Raw genomic sequence first — 21,966 nt, 5'->3', positions numbered from 1 at the left:
CAGAAGAAAAATTACTTCCAACTAAAGAGCCATCAGGCAAGGTCACCTCCTCCATGAAGCCTTGCCCCTCTTTCTAGCTGGAAACAATTATTTTTCCTCTGAAAAAATTCCTATGGCATTCTTATGGCAACTATTACTTTGTATCTTGTACTTATAGTTCCTTGGTAACATGTATCATATTTATAACTTCAGTTACTTCCAGACTTTTACTATGAAATTGCAAACTCTGAGGGTAAGACCCACTCTCCCACCCAAACAAGTAAAATGCCTGAATACTATCAGACACTAAAATATTTAAAGGAAGAAAAGTGACAAATGGAAAAAGAGGGAGGTAAAGGACATTAAAAAAAAAAAAAAAAAAGGAGGGTGGGGAGAAAGGAGAAGGAGTAGAAGGTGGAGGAGAGAAGGGCAGTGGAAGCAAGAAGGAAAGAATGATAATGACTATGACGGAGTCACTATGTTCAAGGAGTTCACTATCTAGTACAGAAGACATTTATAGACAACTGTGATAAGGTGTCGTAAGTGCCACATAGTCAAACAGGTACAGGAAACATGGTATCTCTGTACTGGTAATAACACTATCAATATATTAAAAAGCCCAACTTTACTTCCCTACTTCAGGTTCCCTAAAGGATAACAATAATTATGTCAATAATTTCTTTTGTCATAAACTGTATAAAACTAAAACACCAAAATCCAAGTAGTATAATAGCCTCTAATATCTGCCCCTTTTTAATCCAAGAGTTAATATTTTAAGGAAAACCAAATAAGGTGTTCTGTGCATTTAGGTGCAATCATGCTGTAATTACAGTCAAGATGGGACTTCCTCCCTAAAACAAGCAGGGCAAGTTCCAATGGACACACAATGCCAAGGGCAGCTACCGAAGGAGGCCGGCCACTGCTGTGCCCCTTTCATCTGTCCTATCAAAAAAAAATTTTAAAGGTGTGGTTCTCTGAAAAGTCTGTTGGAAAGATGCAGGCTTACTCCTGAGGGTAAGCTGACATTGCCAACATTCATCAGCAAGAAGAAAGGCCAGGTTTAATTAAGAATACAAAACGTGCAGCCATATTTAAGGACCAAGTCATTTCATTCTATAAAAAGAGACTGAGAAAAGCACAAGACCAACAAAAAAGAGGATCAAAGACCAGCAGCACTTTCCTTCAAACCAGCACTGTAAACACTGAAACTTAAAACGTATCAGCCTAAATAAAATGTCGTAGCCCTTTTCCACGTTTGTTTGTTTTTTTTAACTGGGACCTTTCCTACTCCATCTGCTTGTTACAGAAAGAAGACAAACTTAAGGACCTGGTATAGCTGCTCTACACCCAATCACAGCTAAAACTGTTACCGACATGCATCCCCTCGAAGTCTAAATCAGAAATACCATTCAAATACAGGCAATTTTCTATCAAAATATGTTAGGAAACAGGACCCTATTCAAGATTCTGATTCACAGACTATGGTGTTTTTCATAATACTATTCTTAGAGTAGGGCTAACAATGTGGAATAGTAGAATGCTGCGGGACAGTCAGGAGAACTGGTCTGCTACTCGTCCATCTGTGAAATGAGAAGCAGGCCTGAAGTCTACCACTAAATGTCTACTATCTATCTAGACAAAGGTAATCAGCAGTCATAACTGCAAGTCAGTGGTGCAGAAGGCAGAACACAGACAGCGGAGAAGAGAAGGCAACCTCCACTGCGGAGACCTGTCAACGACTACACATCATCGTACACCAAAAACTCAGTGCCAAATAAATACCAGAAGGGTGGGCTTCATCTGCAAGAGAAAGGGGCCAACACCACAGAGTCTCTGCAAGTCTTGAGGAATAGGGGATGGTTTTAACAAGAGTTAGAGTCAGGCCAGAAAATAAAGAGGACGAAGTCTCTGGAGTAGAAAAGAGGAAGAGGAGGGAAGAGTGGTTTCAATCCACAAACAGTGCAACTGGACAGAAAATCAAGAAGTGGGGTCTAGTCTAGACCCTGATATAACTCAGCTGCTCCTTCTTCTATATAATAAAAGTGCTGACGTAATGACCATTGAAACTCAGTTATCTCAAGTTTTAGTATAAGAAGCCCTCTGAAGTTTCTCACTAAGTTTACTACCTTATGCTTACAGAATTTTATTCTAGCTGGTGTGGTCACTGCTGAGAAAGGCGAGCAGCAATAACTGGGACTTTGATTAGTGTGGGAGATGCTTAGGATGAAAAAGAGAAATACAGCAGCAAAAAGGTTAGACAGCATGAGAGTACAGCTGCCTTCAACCGAGTTCTGAGATAATACTTTCAGTTACTATTTTAAGTTAAAAGTTACATAGCAGAAAGGCATCAGAATTGGCAAAAGCAGATCTGTATTCTATTCCCAGCTCCATTAACGTCTTGAACACTGTGAGACTCTGAGGTTAATATTTTTTTTTTTTGCCATGTTTAAACTAGGGATAACCACTGACATCCATACTTCTCCAGACCCTGTGATGGGAAATAAGCACAAACTAGAAGTTCAGTTTCCCAGGGGCACTCACCACAACTGTCTTGATCAGAACTATCCCCAGGCAATGACACATGGTATGTGCTCAGCAACAAGGTACTTAATTAATGTGAAAATTCTGTTTAAAATATTGACAGAAGATGATCAGTAAACAATCAAAAAATTATTAATCAGCAAGATAAACCTAAACACCAACTGACTGTTACAGACCAGAGAGCACCTAGGACCACCATCAAGAGGAGGGAAAAGCAAAACAAAACAGCACAGGTTCCTACCTGGTTGCCTGGATCCAGGCCAGCGTAAGAATTTCTTGAGCTGCAACCAACTGGGGGTGTGGCCTCTCGAATGAACTCAGACATTTCAATCCCCCCACCAGGATCACTGCAGGAAAAAAAAACGAGAAAAGGAGAGTAACTGTCAACATTCTGACTTCAATGGTTTTCTTTTTGCATTTTTTTAAGTTATTATACTTTTTTCTGTAAAACAAAGGTTTAGATATTTAACAGAGCAAATCGAAAAAAAAATCATCCTTCTTTTATAAATCTGACCATTGGAACTATTTTATAATCATGTCATACTCCAAAATATTTAAAACTCTCTCCCAAACTGTTTATACAATCCAACATTAGAAACTGGCCTTGATTACAATTGCAGCACACTAAATATAGCACTATTTAATGATATGTGCCATAAAACCACTCCAGCCAAGCAATGACTTGCCTTTTGTTTCCCGACAGCAAAGAGAAATCGGTCAGTGGTAAACACAGAAAGTAATCAGATCTCATAGGACCTGATCTCCCCATGAGCACGGTCTGACTGAGCTGCGTGACACCATAAGGAGGACGCCTGAGAACAACTGTCCTGGTCAAGCTATTTGAACTTGTGTTTTTTAAGTTAAGAGAATTTACCTGGGATATAACTTATTTTACAGAACCAGAAACCTAAGTTTGAGTTAGAAGGTACAAGTTAAAAAGTGAGAAGATGCTATACAGTTATGAGAGGCAAAGGAGAGAAAAGTACTAGGTTCAAAGAACTGAGGAAGCCCACAGACAGTACTTAGAGATAACAGGATCCCAAATCACGAAAAAATATCACACCAAACGTCAAAACACTTAGACAATTTTATAATAAGTTTCCTCAGGAACACAACTTTTAGAACAATTGAGGCCTAAAAGTTACCATAATTCCATTTTCTGCCCATAGTTTTTTTTTTTTTACTCATTCTACCTGGTATACAAAGTAACTCAATGCATTTTTTAGCTATTATTATCAAAGATAAAAGCTCTAGTATGTCCGCTGAACTTTACTGTGGATACAAGCTGTTTTGCCATCCAGCATCTAATTCAAACTCCTGGTTAACAACAACAAAAAGCAACCTGAAATTCTTCTGGTGAACCACCTCACCCCAAGCTCTCAAATGGTTCTAGGTACTGCTGACCCACTCCCAGGTGGAGGGGTGAGCTCCACTGGCCAGAGTCAGTCCACATATCCCAATCTCTTAGTCATAACAATCAACAGTTCTCGAGTACGTACATGACCTAATCAGGCTAGCGTGAATCAGGCCAGCAGTGTTCTATTGTTGAGAGAGGAAACTTCGCCGTGTTTGCTGAGAAGACTTAAGTCCTGGACCTGCTGTAGCCCTTTCACCACCATTAGGGGAAAGCCTTAGAAGCCAACTAAAAGAAAGGAGCACAGCCCAGTGAAGCGAACCATGGAGATGTCTGAAATTCTGCACCTTGCCACATTTGAAGACATCCCTCAACACAGACTTTTCAGCCATGTGAGCCATAAATTACTTTAAGTCTGTGTGGATGGGGTATTCCAACAGCTGCATCAAAAGGTACAAGCAAAACAGAATTTGCTTACAAGTATACCTTCCATTTATGTATTTATCATTATAGCTGTCTGAATTCTAGTTGTTTGCTTTTTTTTTAATTAATGGTCTCATAACTATCATATCCCTGTTTGCTTACATGGCCCCTAACTCTAGGCCACTGACTACAGTTAGCTAACTAATGTCCAAGAATGGAAATTAGCTTTCTAACTTGCTACCCATTTACAGAAATAAAACATACTGGAACTCAGTTACAAATTGGATGGCCGGCTCTGCATACAAATGTCCATGTGTGAGAAAAGTAGAATATGTTCAAGCACTGCTGGCCAAGTTGGTGTTAAGTCACATAGACTGCCAAGGCCAGAATGAGAAATATTTTTCTAATCTGGTAAAATCTTAAGTCTGTATATACAGGCAGCTATCACTCACTGAACAAGTGATGAGTAATACCCACCAGTATTACTGTTAACTCCACTGGAATGCATTCTCTAATTCAGACTGCAAAGAAATCAGGAGATGGAAAGCAAGGTGAAGACCAAGGAATAAAATACTCAATACCACAGAAAGGACAGAGAACGTTCATCTTGCCTTATTTATATGCATCATCTTTAATGACATATAATTCATACACCATACAATTCATCCACTGAAACTGTGCAATTCAATGATTTTTAGTATATTCACAAAGGTATGCAGCCATCATCACAGTCAACTTTAGAATATTTTTATCATCTGAAAAACAAAGCCATTTAGCTATTACTCCCCAACCGGAAGTTCCCACCCACCCTCTGCTCTCCACCACCGGCCCTAAGCAGCCACTAATCTACGTAATGGCTAATACTAACACTACTAATCATAGTACTAAACTCTATAACCTGCCCATTCTGCATTTTTTTTTCATATAAATGGAATCACATACTATGCAGTCTTTTGCCACTGGCTTCTTTCACTTAACGTAATGCTTTCAAGGTTCATCCATGTTGTAGCATGTATCAGTGCTTTCTACCTTTTTATGGCTAAGTAATATTTCACTGTATGTATAGAACATATTTTGTTTATTCACTCATCAGTTGATGGACAATCTTGCCTAGTTTCATACATCACTTCTGATAGCAAGCCCAAATGATTACAATTAGAAGGTAAAGTTATAGTTAATAACAAAGCAAATATTTACTAAGTACTTATTACATTCCAGTCATAGAAGCAAGTGCTTTATTTGCATTTTCTCATGAAATATTCCTTAAAATCTATGACATAAATACTATCATCCTCATTTCACAAATGAAAAAAAACTGAAAACCAAAAGGTGTAAAAACTTTCCTAAGATCTCAGAGGAGACATAAGCCACGACACTGGTATATGGAGTTCAGGTGGGAAAGGAAGCTACAAACAATACTCACTCAGCACTCTACAATGTCTTGTCATATCTGTTTTTTCTGTTTCTTACCCCACACACTTGAATGTAGGTACTTATAACCAGCCAGGACTGAGACAAGATTTGAACACCAGGTCTAACTCTAAAGTCTATAGTCTAAGACACCATTAATGTCTTTTAACAAATAGGCACTGAAGCGCTCTTTCCAGTTCAAAACCAAAAGTAAACACCATTATCTACGGAAAGTTTCTTAACTTCAGCGTTACTGACATTTTAGGCCACATAATTGACTGCAGGAGACCATCCGGTGCGCTGTTAGGATGTTAGCCACATCCCTGACTTCTACCCACCAGATGCCAGTAGCACTTCTCCTTGTTGTGATAACCAAAAATGTCTCCAACTATTGCCAAACATCTCCCGGGATGCAAGATCATCTTCAGTTGAGAAATAATCTACAACTAATGCTCAATGGTCAACACGGGGGAAGGAGGTATTAAGGGAGCAAAAAAAGATGAAGGAAAAAACAAACAGCTCCTTTCATAGAAAAAACAAATCCTCTTGCAAATTTATTGTCCCTTTTTCTTCTCTATAAATTCAGAAGTAGAGTTTTTAGTCAGCTGTAGGTGTCCTAATGTATAAATTAACTAAGTAAAACTTTTCTTTATTAGCAAGACTTGCAGATTTTCAGCAATGGAGATTTCAGCACGTACCTGGAAAGTACAGTAGTTTACAATTCTCACAGAAGCAAAGTGGTCTACTGCAGTAAGCAATACACCAAATTCAGGGAATCTCTACCTTTATGCCTTAACTTCCTCATCTGTTAAAAAAAAAAAATACCAGGTACAGGGAAAGGCAGAAAAGCAGAAAGGGTCTAATCTGAATCATAAAAAGAAAAGTTCACAAATTAATTTGCTGATTATTAGTATCATTAACTGCTCAGGCTTTCATTAGAAACTTCATAGGACCATTACAGTACTAAATTCATAAATCTAATCTAGATTAAAAGGATGTTCATAAAGGTATGAATAGATGAAAACGAAGTCCCTAAACAGAATAAATCTTCAGAAAATTCAGCCCAAAATTCACTTGCATACCTTTTAAATGGATCCCTAATTTATAATACTGCAAGCATTACTGTGTAAGAAACAAAGAAAAATCGGTCTGTCTCCAAAACATTCGTATTCAAATCTTAAAATTCAATGTGTTAATTTCCTCTCCTGAAAGGTTAGAAATGTAATACAAACATTAATGACTTTGACTCTTTCTTTAAGACAAAGATTTAATAAGCATTTTTGAACTGCTATACCATGGCCAATGAAAGCCAGAAGCACAAGCAGTCACTCCTACTGTACTCACTCATTCATGCAACAGGCTGACAGCTCTAACATAGCAAGCACAGTGATAGGAGTATTTATTTTCCTGCTCATTTCTGTTCCTCAGAACAGAGATTTGCAAGTGGAAGAGTGGGGGAGAGGAGATGTCAAAAGCAAAAATCTACAACAAAGAACTTATATTATTGGGGGGGGGGGTTAGGTTTATTTATTTATTTAACAGAGGTACTGGGGATGGAACCCAGGGCCTCGTACATGCTAAGAATGCACTCTACCACTGAGCTATACCCTCCCCCAACAAAGATCTTATTTAATGGTGAAACTTAAAAACACTCTTTTTAAGATGAGAAAAAGACAAGGATGTACACCAGTACTATTTCAATTTAATCATGTGCTAGGAGTCATAGCCAATGAAAAGGTAAACAAGAAGCATAAGGGCTAGAAAGGAAGAAACAAAACTGTCATCATTTATGAAAAGTCAGGAAATAACCTACAAAGTTTTATCAATAAGGGAGTTTAATAAGGTTGCTGGATATGAAATAAACTGCTACAAATAAAGGGAGAAAAACAAAAAGTAATTATGAAAATTATATAATAGCAGAAAAACTACAAAATTATTTGGCAAATTTAATAAAAGCTATGCAAGCCTTTTAATGGAGAAATGATAAACCTTTACTGAAAGACATTAGAGAAGACTAAATGGAGAGATTCAATACTGTAAAGATATTAATTATCAGCAGAGGAATCTACATATCCAATGTAATTCCAATAAAAACTCTTAAGTTCTTACAGACTTTGCTCAGCAGACTCTAAAGTTTATACCAAAGAGCAAAGAGCCAAGAATAGCAAAGTCACTCCTGAAAAAGAACAAGACAGAGGTCTGCCCCACCAGAGAGCAAAAGTCATGCTATAAAACTATAGTAATGAGGACAGTGTGATAACAGTGCAGGCACAAACAACTAGATCAACAAAACAGGAGAGCGCCCAGAAACACACCCACCAGATATGAAAACTTATGAGTACTGCAGATCACCAAGGAAAAGACAGTGTGTTTAACAAATACTGATTAAACCGGTTATTCATAAAGTAAAAAACAAGAAAACAAGCCTTGAATCCCTACCTGATAACAGACCAAAATAATTTCCAGTAAAATAGAAATGTACAACAGAAAAACATACAATTTTTACAAAGACAACACAGGAAAATATCCTCCTGATCTCTGTGTAGGAAATAATTTCTTAAACAAGATACAAAAATGTTAATTAACCCCAAAATGATAAATTGTACATTAAATTTAAGAATGTGTGATAATCCTAAGGAACCTTAAGAAAAGTAAAATGACAAGCTACAAACTGGGAAAAGATGTCTGTAATGCATATAACCAATAAAAGAACAGTATAATAAATACCTTTTTTAAAACTCCTTCTTCTTAATAAGAAAAAGAGAACTCCAAAGAAAAGTGAAAGAAGACATGAATGGGCACCAGAAAGAACAGAAAACTTAAACGGACCATACATGTGACAGAGGATGTTCAACCTTATTAGTAATGAGAAATGTTAACTAAAGCTCAAAATGAGACACACCTAACACTCACCTGTTAAAATGGTAAACTGTTAAAGCTAACCAATATCAAATATTGATGAGGATGTGAAACAATAAGGACTTTTGCACACTAATGGTTAGAGTATAAATTGGTACAATCATTTTGGCAAAAAGCTTGGAATTACCTAATAAAACTGAACATAAAAATACCCTATGAATCAGCTTACATATACTAGATACACCAAGAAACATACACAATTATGTTATCAGAGGAAAAAAAAAAAAGAATCTGAATGACTATCAATAAAAGAATGGATAAACTGTAATCTGTTCCTACAGTGGTGGATGATACAACACAAACATGACAGCTATAAACATCAACATGGGTAAGTCCATAAAATGCAAAATTCTGCACAAAAAAAGCCCTTCACAGAGAAATACTTATGTATGATTTTCTTTAGGATATTCTAAGGCAGACAAAATTAAATAATCTATGTTTAGGAATATATACAAAGACTGTATAAAGAAAAGCAAGGAAATCATTACCAAAAAATTCAGTATAATGGTCACTCCTGCAGGAAAAAGAGTAGAATGAAATGGGAAAGGAGTACATGAAGACTTGTATGATAAGTGTATAATGTCCTATTACTTAAGCTGTATGGTGGGCAACTAAGTATTCACTTGATTATTATTCTCTAAACTATACATATAATTGATACACTGTTTGGAAATGTATTTCCCAGTAAAATTTTTTGAAAACTAAAAGAAAAATAGACAAATTCAGTAACAGAAGCAATTAAAAATATATACAATTATCCAGAAATAATAAGAGTTAACAATTACTGAGTGGTTACCATGTATTAGAAATGGTTCTAAAAATTAAAAAAAAACAAGAAAAAACAGAAATGGTTCTAAGTACTTTACATATATGGCCTCATTTATTCTGTCTAGTAATCCTATGACATAGCACTATTATTTGTCTCATTCTTCAGATGAGGAAACCAAGGCATAAAAAGCTTAAGTAACTCCCCCAAGGTCATACTATCAGGAAGTGATTCAAGCCCCTGCAGATTAAGTGCAGAATCTACATTCTGTTTGCCTACCCCCTAAATGAGGGTATGTATTTCCTAACAGAAATAGAATAGATTTTAGAACTGTGAAGAATCCATCAAAAAAAAAAAAAATCTGAAATTTTAGATTAAAAGTTAAAGTTTAGTTAAAAGACAAGTGAGTAAGTGGATTTATATACACCATGTCTCTAAGTGACACTTCCTGTTTTAAAGGTTAAGTTCTCTCCAAATGCAATACAATTATCATAAAAATTCTATTGAAATTTTCTGGAGGATGAGCACACAAAGGAACACCTCACAAAAAACTAAATAAGCATATGCATGATAATAATATGGAAAGAAAAACAATGAAGAGGGATTCAGATTGCTCCGTATTAAGCCTATTAAAAGCCATAAAAATAGTATGTTATAAACAAAAAGAGAGGTCAATGGGGCAGAAAACAAAGCCCAGAAATGGACGTAACACAAGTATGCTACGTGAAAAAGCAAGCACTGAAAATTACTGGGGAAAAAATGCATTATTTAGTCAATGTTGTTGGTACTAACAAATCTAAAAAAAATAAATGTATTAGAATGTTTTCAGATTGAATACAATTTAAGAGGAAAAAACAAAATGAAAAAATACCGAAAGAAGATACAGGTGAATATTTACATAATTTGGGAGAAGAAAAATATCTTACAAAACTTGGTATCACAGACAGAATGAACACTTATAGAATAGAATAGATCAGAAAAAAATTGTGGCATATAAATACATAAATTAAATGCCACAAAGTGAGGAAAAGTATTTGACACAAAAGATAGGATTGATATCCTTCATAAATAAGAATCTTTTCCAAATCTATAGCAAAAAACTAACCAACAAGAGAAAAATATACAATTCACAAAATAACAAATATAAATGGAACAACACAAGAAAAATACCTCCATTTCACTGGTAATCCAAAAACTGAAAAATTAAATAATGAGATATGTACCCGTTTATGGAAATACTAAGTACTCAGTGTTACAAAAGTACAAAAAAGAAGCCCTCAAACTGCTCATCACAGTAATTAAAAGGTAAAAATCATCAGAATTTGGCAAAAGATATTCAAAATTTTTTAAATGGGTGTAGCTTTCTAGTAATTCTACTTTTGCTAAATCATGATAAAAAATTTACTCATTTAAAATTTAAACATCACAATGATCTAATATTTAAATTTAAATTGGAAGATAATCAAAATAACTAAAAATTAGATAGCTAAATTATGGTAATATCCACAAAACAGAATACTGTTATCATTAAAAATATTATCACCGAAAAAATGTTTCACTAGTTCAAAATATTTCCTGAGTACCTATCAGTGCAAGACACTGTTTTAGAACCTAGGAATATAATAGTTTGTAAGAAAAACAAGGCCCTGACTTCAAGAAGCTTATAAATGCAAACAAATGATTAAGTAAGATAATTTCAGGTAGTGATTAACGCTATTAACAAAATTACTACAAAGGTAAAAAATCTGATCAATAGACAGGGTAATCATGTTAGGGATGGAGAAAAATGTAATTGAAAAGGGATAAATAAAGCCTTTGAGTCCCTGGAGAATACATAGGAACATTACCTTTCTTAATAGACAAGTGCCTATTTTCAGTGACATTATTTATATCTGGACACCTGAAATATCTCATAGCATTCTTAATGGGAACATGGCACCGTGGTTAAAAGCACAGACTCCAGAGCCTGACTGCCTGGATTATTCGATCTTCTCACCTTACTTTCACACCTGTAAATCAGGGATAATAACAGCATCCATCTCAGAGAAATGCTCTGAGGACTGAATAGGCCAAAGAGAGCTCACACAGTTAACTGTTTAAGAGCTGTTAGTGGTACCTATGATTTCTATAACATCACAACAACCTTTTGAGTATAATATGGTAAATCCCTCTGTCAGAAAGAGAAAGTGGGACAGAACGTGACTGAGAGCAGCAGGGGGAATATTTTAGCTGAGACAGGAAAAGAAAGCCTCCAGGAATGGGGTGTCATCTACAGAGCTGAACCCTAAGAAGTCAGTTATGTTAAGATCCAGGGAAGGAACGGCTAAGTTTCTAAGGTGAGAACATAAAATTGAAAAAAACTGTACAATAGATTAAGTGAAAAACGTAGATTATAAATGTCAAGTAAAATATTACCACAATTTACTTAAGATCTATACATTTTATTTGTATGTATAAATAAAAACTAAATGCTTAGATTTATAAGCCATATTTTACTCTTTCTTTAAGCTGATTTTCATTGGTTTTGGTCTTCAGTGTGAATAACTATTTTGCTATTAAGACAATTACTGTTCTGTCATGTTATTTATTAATAAGGCCAAAGATACTGATTCATCCCCAGTTAGCCAGTTAGCTTTGCTGTGATCTAACGTGACAATCGTACCTGTCACTGTATCAGTAGTGTTAAGACTTACCACTGCCTTAAAACCGCATGAGCAGAACAGGCGTGGCACAATAATCACATCACAGTACACACGCATCACTGTACGTTGTTACACACCCGGTGACGTGGGTTTCCTTACCTGGGGCCATTGCTGTCTTTTCTCCTTGTTGAACAGTTGCCTTGCTCAGCTTTGGCTCGCTGATCTGGGAACTCGTTTGCGTTCCTATCTACAATTTCTCCAGCATCAAGTGCTCTGTGGAGTCGATAGTTGACCATCTTCAGAACAATGAAAACAGCAGCTATCACAGGACAATAAATTGCTACTATAATCATGGAAGAAGGAAGGGCCTTTAAGAGAAAGAAAATAAAGACAGGCATTTTAAAATACTTTATTCAACTAGAGAAACCTGTAACCAAAATGATAAATAAACATTTTCACACAAAGCAACAATTGTATTCCTAGCACCAAGTTGTGAAAGTACAAGACAGCACTACCGCATACAGTAGCCAGCAGCTACGTGTGGCTGTTGAGTGCTTGAAATGTGGTTAGTCGAAATAGAGATGTGCACTAAGAATAAAATAACACTGGATTTTGAAGACTCAGTATGAAAAAAAGAATGCAAAATATCTCAATTTTTATACTGATCACATGTTGAAATATATTTAGATTATACTGGATTAAATAAAATACAGTATTAAATTAATTTCACCTGTTTCTTTTAACTTATTTTTAAGGTGGCTACCAGAAAATTTTAAATTACGTATGTGGCTTGCATTACATTTCCATTGGACAGCACTGGTATAAATAAAGTCCAAGCTTTCAGAAAGCTTATAATACATATAGAAAGTTAAGATATCCCATTACACAATACATAAGTCAGACAGGGATTGTGATGCAAATACATTTAATCCCTGTTTATGCGTTCTCTGTAACCTTTTTGAGAACATAAACATTCTTAATGTTCTAGAAAATCCTAAGTTTAAAAACTGTCATGAGAATAACCTTAGAACTGTGACTCTAAAACCAGATAAGACATGGTAGACATGCAAAATCCAAATATGCTTTATTTTAAAACTTAAATGCTCAATATACTTAAAAACTGTAATCTGCCAAATAAGAGAATACATAATAGAATGAAGCAATAAATAATTAATTAAAATAAGTCAGAAACATCCTGGGCATGGGGACTGCAGACCCATCACACCTGAGGATTCCATAATGTGGACTTAAGTCTGGAGGTGGCAGGCTTGGAGACCACTCCACTTGGAAGGCATGGTCTCAGAGTCTGTGTTAGCAGAGACCACCAGGCTCCATTTATGCCCCTTTTCATGAGAAAAAATCATTTTCGGTATAGATCTAGATCCCACATATTTTCATAAGATTCCACCTCAGTCATCTGAGAACATGGCTCTCAATTTACTTGGAAAGGTATGCTCAAATTGCTTGAGAAGGTAAAGGGAAAATGTTCTGGTGAAACAGACTGGTTTAGAATACAGATATGATAAAAGTTTAAAAAATAAGAAAGTTACTGGGGAAAGAGAGAGTGTGGGTTGGAATTAGGAGGGGGGAAAACGTAAAAGGCCACAGTTTAATACTTTTGGGTTGAGTGTGGGCATAATAGGTAAATGTTTGGTATTTTTAAATACTTAGATTAAAAGCTCTTCATATTAGTGTATCTAAAAAATTAAACTGGTGATTACAATTTAAAATGTCACTGAAAATCAGATTTAGGCTCATAAAATGTATTGAAAATTTTACAAAATCCCTAAGTATCAGGTTTAGAAGAGGTAAGTACTTCAAAAGATCAGTTAGATAATTTAAGCACTTAAAATGAATACAAATTTATGAATGCAATTTAAATTCAAGGGATCTTAAGCTATTTTTAAAAAAACCAAACCTCTTAAAAATGATTGTTAAAATCTGTTCAACTTGTAAAGAGCTGAGTTTAAAATTCTAGGTTAATTTACAGCTTTAATAAATCTAAATTCATTGTAAAAAAAAAAAAAACCCAGTTTCATGAGTAACCTTTTCTGAGCAGAATTTACACAATAAATTTCAAAGTAAACATGCACATAAATACTTATGCATAATTCTGCTTTGAGTATTTACAGAAGTTCTGCATGATACTGATTTCCATATGATGTTCACCTAAGAACTGGAATTCTTGGAAATCATTTAGTTCAACACCCTCATTTCCAGACCTACTAGCTTTGAATGACTCAGCCAAGATCACTCATTTTAACAACACCTTCATGACAAAATTAAGCAAGGCTTTTACACCTGTCACTGCAACTTTTTCACAATATACCACAATACCAAGTCCATTTTCAAATGTAAAGTACCAATGAAAAATAAGTCAGAGTTCCATCATTATTCACAGTAGTCCATATTAAGATTAAAATGACTGGTTATATTAATTAAGTGGATAGAAAGAGAACAACCTCACCACTATTATTCAGAGTGGTTGACAAATTCAATGGAAATGTTAACGGCCCCTCCAAATGGGAAAAGATAAAAGACTAGTTAATACAAAATGGTCTATCATATCTGCCTCTACAAAAAGAGTCAGATTATGAATGCTTAAAACAGGTCTAAATAAACTCTTCCCCTGCTATTACAACTGCTAAGAGTAGCAGATAACTGAGTGCCAAGAAACACACTAAAATGTGCAAGATGTATATAGTAAGTACAGAATTTCTTTTTTTAAGACAATGAACATTGAAAAGACTGAAAACAAAAATTTAACTGACCACTTCAGTGGAAATCAGTGTAAGCCAGATGATTAACCTTACACTGTGCAGTTTCACTGCTTAAACCCTGTCAGCGGTACTTTTTGAGGTTTCCAGGTGACAGTGGACAGCTGTGCTAGAACAGTTTCACTTTCCCCAAGGAGATGAAAGTGCACACACGCTGGGCTGTTGTCTGACTTCCTTTAAGCTTGTTCTTTACTTGATTACTTCACTAGGCTCTCAGCTGAAACCAGCGCAGATCACCATACTAGCATCAAATCATAAATGGATCATAAACCCTCCCTATAACTATGCTTAACTTATATTACAGGAAAAATTTAAATGGTGTCTGCCTTTACATGGTTTCAGTGGTCCCCTAAAATCAAACACCAAAAAACTAGAAACTATTTACATCAACTATTCCTCAGTTTTATGGATAATATTCCAAAAGGGCAACCAAGTAATATTTAGTATTCATTTATATATTTTATTAAATTAGATATATCAATACTGTGTTTTCAAAGAAAGATCTTCAAAGACACTGAGAATTCGATTTATCAGCAAGCAGTACCTCATGGGAAAGCTGGTCCTTTTTCTGAAGAAAAAAACTTGAGTAAGAAAAAATTGCTTATGTTTCTGTTAAAAATACAACTGTTGCTTGCTTAGCATGCAGAAGGTGCTGGGTTCAATTCCCAGTACCTTCTTTAAAAATAAACAAACAAACAAAACCCAATTCTAAAGTAAGTATCTATTTTGAAAATTTTTCGCACATACTTATTGACTTAAGGTTAACTATGTTCCGTAACAAACAATACCTTGAAAAGTACTAGTATTTCCAAAAGGACACGTTTCATCTTCTTAGGTTAATAGTATTTTATTGTAGTTGTCATCTTTACATTAGTGATGATGCAACCAAAACATTAACTGCCCTCTGATTTAAATAAAAGCCCATCTATGTTACCTTCATGTAAAAGTCTATGGCTACAAATTGCTCATGTAGAAAGGCAAGTTCTACTTTTTTCCTAGGATACCACAGTGGGCAGTGGAGAGTGAAGCTGGTGTAGCAGGTGGTGTAATACGGATGGACAAACAAGATCGTTATTAAATAACTAAAAAGGTCATAGCACCGCAAGCTCAAGATAAAGGCCTGCAGTGCCTTCTTATGCACCTTAAACATCTATACATCTTAAACATCTAATGTATCAAAAGGTTATAACATTAAAACAGACAATCTGGGTGTTTTCCAATTCTATTATGCTACAATTAACTTCATGATTTTTGAGATTTGCTTATTATGTAGTTACACTCAGGTATTCAAACCAGTTCAGTCAAATCAGTGGTCTATGCTTAAAACTTAACAGAATTGACAGATATCACCCACAACTGAGGCCAAGGCTGTGAAAAAAAAGTTTAACAAACCTCTTAAGATAGCCATCATTAATGCAAGACACTCCTATGCTTGTCTTTTTTCTCCCAACTATTGCAACTACTTTATTATTTCGGGCTTTGTTTACTAAACTCCTGGTATCAGAGGTTTAATGGGCATTCAAGCAAACACGTGAACTGTATATTTTAAGTAAAGATTGATCATATTTTAATTTCTTAAACTGACAGATGAATTAAAGATTTTAATGTAAAGAACATAACTTTAAAACTTTTAGAAGAAATATCAAAGAATATCTTTATAACCTCAAGATATGGAAGATTTCTTAACCATCATTCTCAAAATATACACTATAATAGGACTGACAAATTACAATTCAGAACTTCTGTTTAAAAACAGAAAGCCCAGAAACAAACACACATTTACAAGCCAATTAATCTTCGACAAAGGAGGCAAGAATATACAATGGAGAAAAAGACAGTCTCTTTAGCAAGTGGTGCTGTGAAAGCTGGACATCCTCATGTATAGCAATGGAGTTAGAACACTGCCTCACACCACATATAAAAATAAACTCAAAATGGTTAAAGACCAAAGGTCAAAATATGAGATATGACACCATAAGACTCCTAGAAGAGAATGCAGGCAAGCATTCTCTGATATAAATTGTAGCAATGCTTTCTTAGGTTGTCTCCCAAGGCAAAAGAAATAAAAGCAAAAATAAACAAATAGGACCTAACCAAACTTAAATGCCTTTGCACAGCAAAAGAAACCATCAACAAAACAAAAAGAAAACCTACAAAATGGGAGAAAATATTTGCAAATGATGCAACTGGCAAGGGACTAATTTCCAATACATATAAACAGCTCATACAGCTCAGTATCAAAAAAACAAACAACTAAACAGACATTTGTCCAAAGAAGACATACAGATGGCCAATAGGTACATGAAAAGATGCTCAATATTACTAATTATTAGAGAAATGTAAATCAAAACCACAGTGAGGTATCACCTCACACCAATCAGAATGGCCATCATCAAAAAATCTACAAACAATAAATGCTGGAGAGAATGTGGAGAAAGGGGAACCTTCCTACACTGTTGATGGGAATGTAAACTGATGAAACCACTGTGGAAAACAATATGGAAATTCCTAAAAAAAAAAAAAAAACTAACTAAAACAGAGTTACCATATGATCAAGCAATCCCACTTCTGGACATTTATCTGGAAAAAATGAAAATTCTACTTCAAAAAGTTACATGTACACCAATGTTCATAGCAGCACTATTTATAATAGCTAAAAGACCTGGAAGCAACCTACGTGTCCATCAACAGATGACTGGATAAAGATGTGGGGTGTGTACACACACACACACACACACACACACACACACACACACACAGGAATACTACTCAGCCATAAAAATGAAATACTGTCCTTTATAGCAACATGGATGACCTCAGAGAACATCAACTAAGAGAAGGAAGTCAGTCAAACGTTATATGATATCACTTATATGTGAAATCTAAAAAAAAATATAAATGAATATTATCTACAACACAGAAACAGACTCACTAACACAGAAAAGAAACACAGTTACCAAAAGGGAAGGGCTAGGGGTAGGGTAAAATCAGAGGAGTACATGGACTTACAGATACACACTACTATATATTAAATAGATTAGCAACAATGATTTACTCTGTAACACAGAGAACAATATTCAGTATTTTGTAATAAACTACAATGGAAAATAATCTGAAAAATATATACATGTAACTGAACCACTCTGCTGTATACCTGAAACTAACACAATGTTGTAAATCAAGTATACCTAAATTTTTAAAAAGAGAACACCTATTTATTGAGAGAAACTATAAACTGAGTGAAAAGACAAGCCACAGACTAGAAAATTAATTAAAACATGTATCACTGTATATATGTATGTGTATGTATATAATACACATATTATATAAAGAATGCCTCCAAAATCAATAAAAAAAGGGCAAACAAACCAATGAAAATAAAGGACTACTAGATAGACCTTACATATAAAAAGAAGTATGAATAGCCAATAAAAATAACGTATGAAAACATGTTCAGCTTCATCAGTAATGAGCAAAGTGCAATTTAAAACCTCAACAAGCTATTACTTAACATCCATCTTAAGGGACGAAAATTAAGAAATCACACAAAATTAAGTACAGAGAATCAGAATTCTTATAAACTGCTACTAGAAATTGATAGATACATCACCCAAAATCCAGCAACTTTTCTCATATGCATAAAATTGAGAGAAACTCTTGCACTTGAAGCACAAGATTTTTACCAAAAAATAGGGAGAAAATTCAATTGAAAATCCACAGGAAAGTGGTAAACTGCAGACTAGTTACCAATGGAATGTAACAATGAAAACTACAGCTACATGCACAACATGAACTGCACAAATACAGTATGTATTATACTCCAAGTGTAAACTCACGCTTTACTGTATTTTGATTTTTTGTAATAAGCATGTATTTCTTTCACAATTAGAAAAAAGAGCTAAAATTTTAATAGTGATAAAAATTTTCATATTAGAAAAAGCATATTAGCTTTCATCTTTTACAAAGACTAGACCTATATTCTTCACAATAATGGAATACTTATCAGTAGGTCAAGTTCCACAACAAAGCATTTCTCACCCTAATCCTTATTTGTAAGTTTTTTTTTTAATCTTAACTCTCAATTATATATCCCTGGGAATGAGAGGAAGTGTTAATGTCTGTCAGAGAGCTCTAGATATTCAGATCAAATATAGACTGACTGTAGTAAGCCTCCTTACTGAGAATGTGTTAGATACTTTTAATAAGATCATCCCTCTTAAAAGCTGGATGGATAGAAATGCAAATGAAAAGTAGAGTGAAATATCACCACACACCATTACAATGGCTACCATCGATTAAAACAAAAGGGAAAAACCAGAAAACAACAAGTGTTGACAAGCGTGTGAAGAAACGAAACTTTGTACGCTGCTGGTGGGACTGTAAAACGGTACAGCCTCTATGAAAACAGTATGGCAGTTCCTCAAAACAATTAAAACTAGAATTGCAATATGACTAGAAATCCCGCTTCTGGATATTTGTCCAAAAGAATTAGAAGCAGGCACCTGAGGAGACATTTGCACACTCACATATAAAGCAGCATTATACCCAATAGCCAAGACGTAGAAGCACAGCAAACGTCAAAGAATGGATGACTAGATAAACAAGATGTGGTCTACGTGTATAATGGATTATTCAGCGTGAGAAAGGAAGAAAGTCCTGTCACATGCTACAACTAGATGAACCTTGAGGACACTGTGCTAAGTGAAGTAAGCCAGTCACAAAAAAGACAAAATACTGGATGATTCCACTTTTATGAGCTATCTAAAACAGTCAAATTCATAGAAATAGAAAGCTGTTAAGAAAAAACTGAGTAAGAGTTTTGTTTCCAAGGTCAAAACACTAAATACATTCAGATTATTCTTTTTAAGTCCATGCTTCTCTCCTTTTGTGGTTTGGGATCTTTGAATGCTGCCAACTACTAAGGTACTTCTACTGAGCTACAACATAAATAATTACTGACATATTTAGAGAAAAAATTAAACGTAAATCTTCCTTAGCTTTAAAGTTCTATCTGCTTTGTCAATCTGTAGCAGAAAAGGGAGTAAAAACGAAATGGTAGCAAAAAAGGTCTGTCTGACAAATGAAAGCAAAAATTAGCATAACTGGAAAGCAGTATGCCTTATGCCCTAGGGATGACATGGGGAACCACAGATACTAATCCTGTCATAAATTACAAATTCTATCCATAAATATTTGGACTAGCTTTTCTTAACAGTTTTTCAGGAAAAGAAAAACTAAAGTGGTAACAGTAAGGGTGCTGCCTTCCTTCCAGAGTCTACCCCTAAATCCGTCAGTCCTATGGCTATATCTCTGGGTACAAATAGCCAATCAGGCCAAGAATTAAGACCTATTTTATGTAAAATATGCTGAGATAGACAGCTGGCCTGGGGTTCTAACTCTTCTACTGGGGTTCTAGCTTTTCTAGCTCTTCTAACCTGAAGGTGGGGGAACACTTACACTTACTCATTGTCAAGGGAAATCCCTTTTGACTTATTCACAAAAAAAGATAAAAGGATAAGCTAATTCCTACAAAGTGCAGAATTCAGTTCCCTATCTGCATCACTTTTCATTTTGGCAGAGAACGTCGGGGGGAAAGTGAGGGAGGTCTCAGTAACCAAATATTGCCCATAAATTGTAGAAAATGACTGTTAATTAGGGGTATGGGAAGAGGTGAGATCAAAAAGAAAATGGATGTTTTTAAGTCTTACAGTTTTCATACACAGGCTGCCCCCAGAGGACTTAGAAAAGGCCCTCACATCACAAGCAGGGCTCTAGGGATTCAGCCCTCTTGCCACAGTTTCCTTCCGGGGCTGAGTTAAGCATTCCAGGTAGATACTTCCTTTCAGAGGATGCGGCCGCAGAGGAAAAGGGAGAAACTGCTCCAATGTCAAGATTCAGGAATAATTTCCCATAGAAAAAAACCAAAAAAATAAAATTTTCTGTAATTCCAACTACACAATGAGTCAAACTGATTTCAGCGAGCCATCTGGGAACCTCTAACAGACTCAGAATACACTTTCCCCAAAGGCACTGGTTTACAAGTGAACTATTAGAACTTGAGCCTACCCATATTTCTACAGATGTTTCATCTACATAATAAATATATTAATATGAACAGAATAACTTAAAATACTAGATACTATCTTTTTCTGTATACATATCCATTTTATATTTATGTCATTCTAAAACACATTTGTATTTACATTTTTACCTACAGAAGAATGTTCTTCTTAGGAAAGCAACATTTAAAAATATACATTAACAAGCTGAAAAGGGACCAAAAATAATATTGTACATACAACTCATCATGAATATCTGTTTATTGGGGGCTAAAGATGGGCAGCTTAAAACATATATGAGAAAACAGGGCACAAATGTGAAAAATAAGGGATGAAAAAAAACCCCTAAGAAATAAAAGGATGCATACTGATGAACTAAAATAATTTTACATACTTTATAGGATTTTCCTTATTTCCCAGCAAGGAAAGAAAAAGCTTTTAGACAATTTGAACTTATAAATTTTGGTGAAAGTTAATGCCTTTACAGTTAAAATTTTATATAAAAAGTATTTAGATATACTGTATTCCCACCCTACTTTTTCATAGAACATTTCTGTTCAATTCACTCATACTATCTTTAGCAACAGAGCTTTCTTCTTCACAAAAACCATCACAAGCTCCCTAATAGAGACTTACACAGCACATCGTCATCATCTTGGTATATACTGTTGAAGTTATAACACTTTTTGAATGTACATGATGCTGTTACTGGAAATCTTGTTTACATAAATACTTATTTGCATTTCATTAGGGTAATGAGGTAATTCATCTCACAAATGGATATTCCTATCTCTGTATGTATCACAACATTCAATACTTGCAAATTATTGTTATAACCCTAGTAACAGTTACTATAACTAGTTAAATTTTTTAGAATTAAAAAAAAAAAAAACAAGCTGTGTTGCTGAAAACACAAAAAAGCAATTGGGGGAAAAAGTAACTGAGCAAGCAGCAGGTAATATAAGAGACTTTGTGATGAATCAGGTAACATGGTAATTCTTTCTTTGCTAAGAGATAGTTGTGGGAGGACAGGGAGGAATCTAGCCTTATCCAGGCATACCTCTGAGATACTGTGGGTTCAGATCCGGACCACTGC

General features: G+C 35.0%; 1 protein-coding gene across 2 annotated transcripts in view; it reads right to left on the bottom strand.

The window, feature by feature from the left end:
* PCNX1 (pecanex 1) overlaps positions 1-21,966 on the bottom strand; it is a 157,501-nt gene that overhangs the window by 111,937 nt on the left and 23,598 nt on the right. For both annotated transcript variants that reach the window (XM_032482298.1, XM_032482299.1), the window contains exons 2-3: positions 12,194-12,402; positions 2,762-2,867 (exon numbers count right to left, since the gene is read on the bottom strand). In XM_032482298.1, coding sequence (XP_032338189.1) covers positions 2,762-2,867; positions 12,194-12,402 — 315 coding nt within the window. The remainder of the gene's footprint in view (positions 1-2,761; positions 2,868-12,193; positions 12,403-21,966) is intronic.

Source organism: Camelus ferus, chromosome 6, assembly GCF_009834535.1.
Source record: "Camelus ferus isolate YT-003-E chromosome 6, BCGSAC_Cfer_1.0, whole genome shotgun sequence".
Classification (NCBI taxonomy): domain Eukaryota; kingdom Metazoa; phylum Chordata; class Mammalia; order Artiodactyla; family Camelidae; genus Camelus; species Camelus ferus.
Note: the sequence above shows the minus strand (reverse complement) of the source record. Positions and strands in the feature narration are given on the sequence as shown.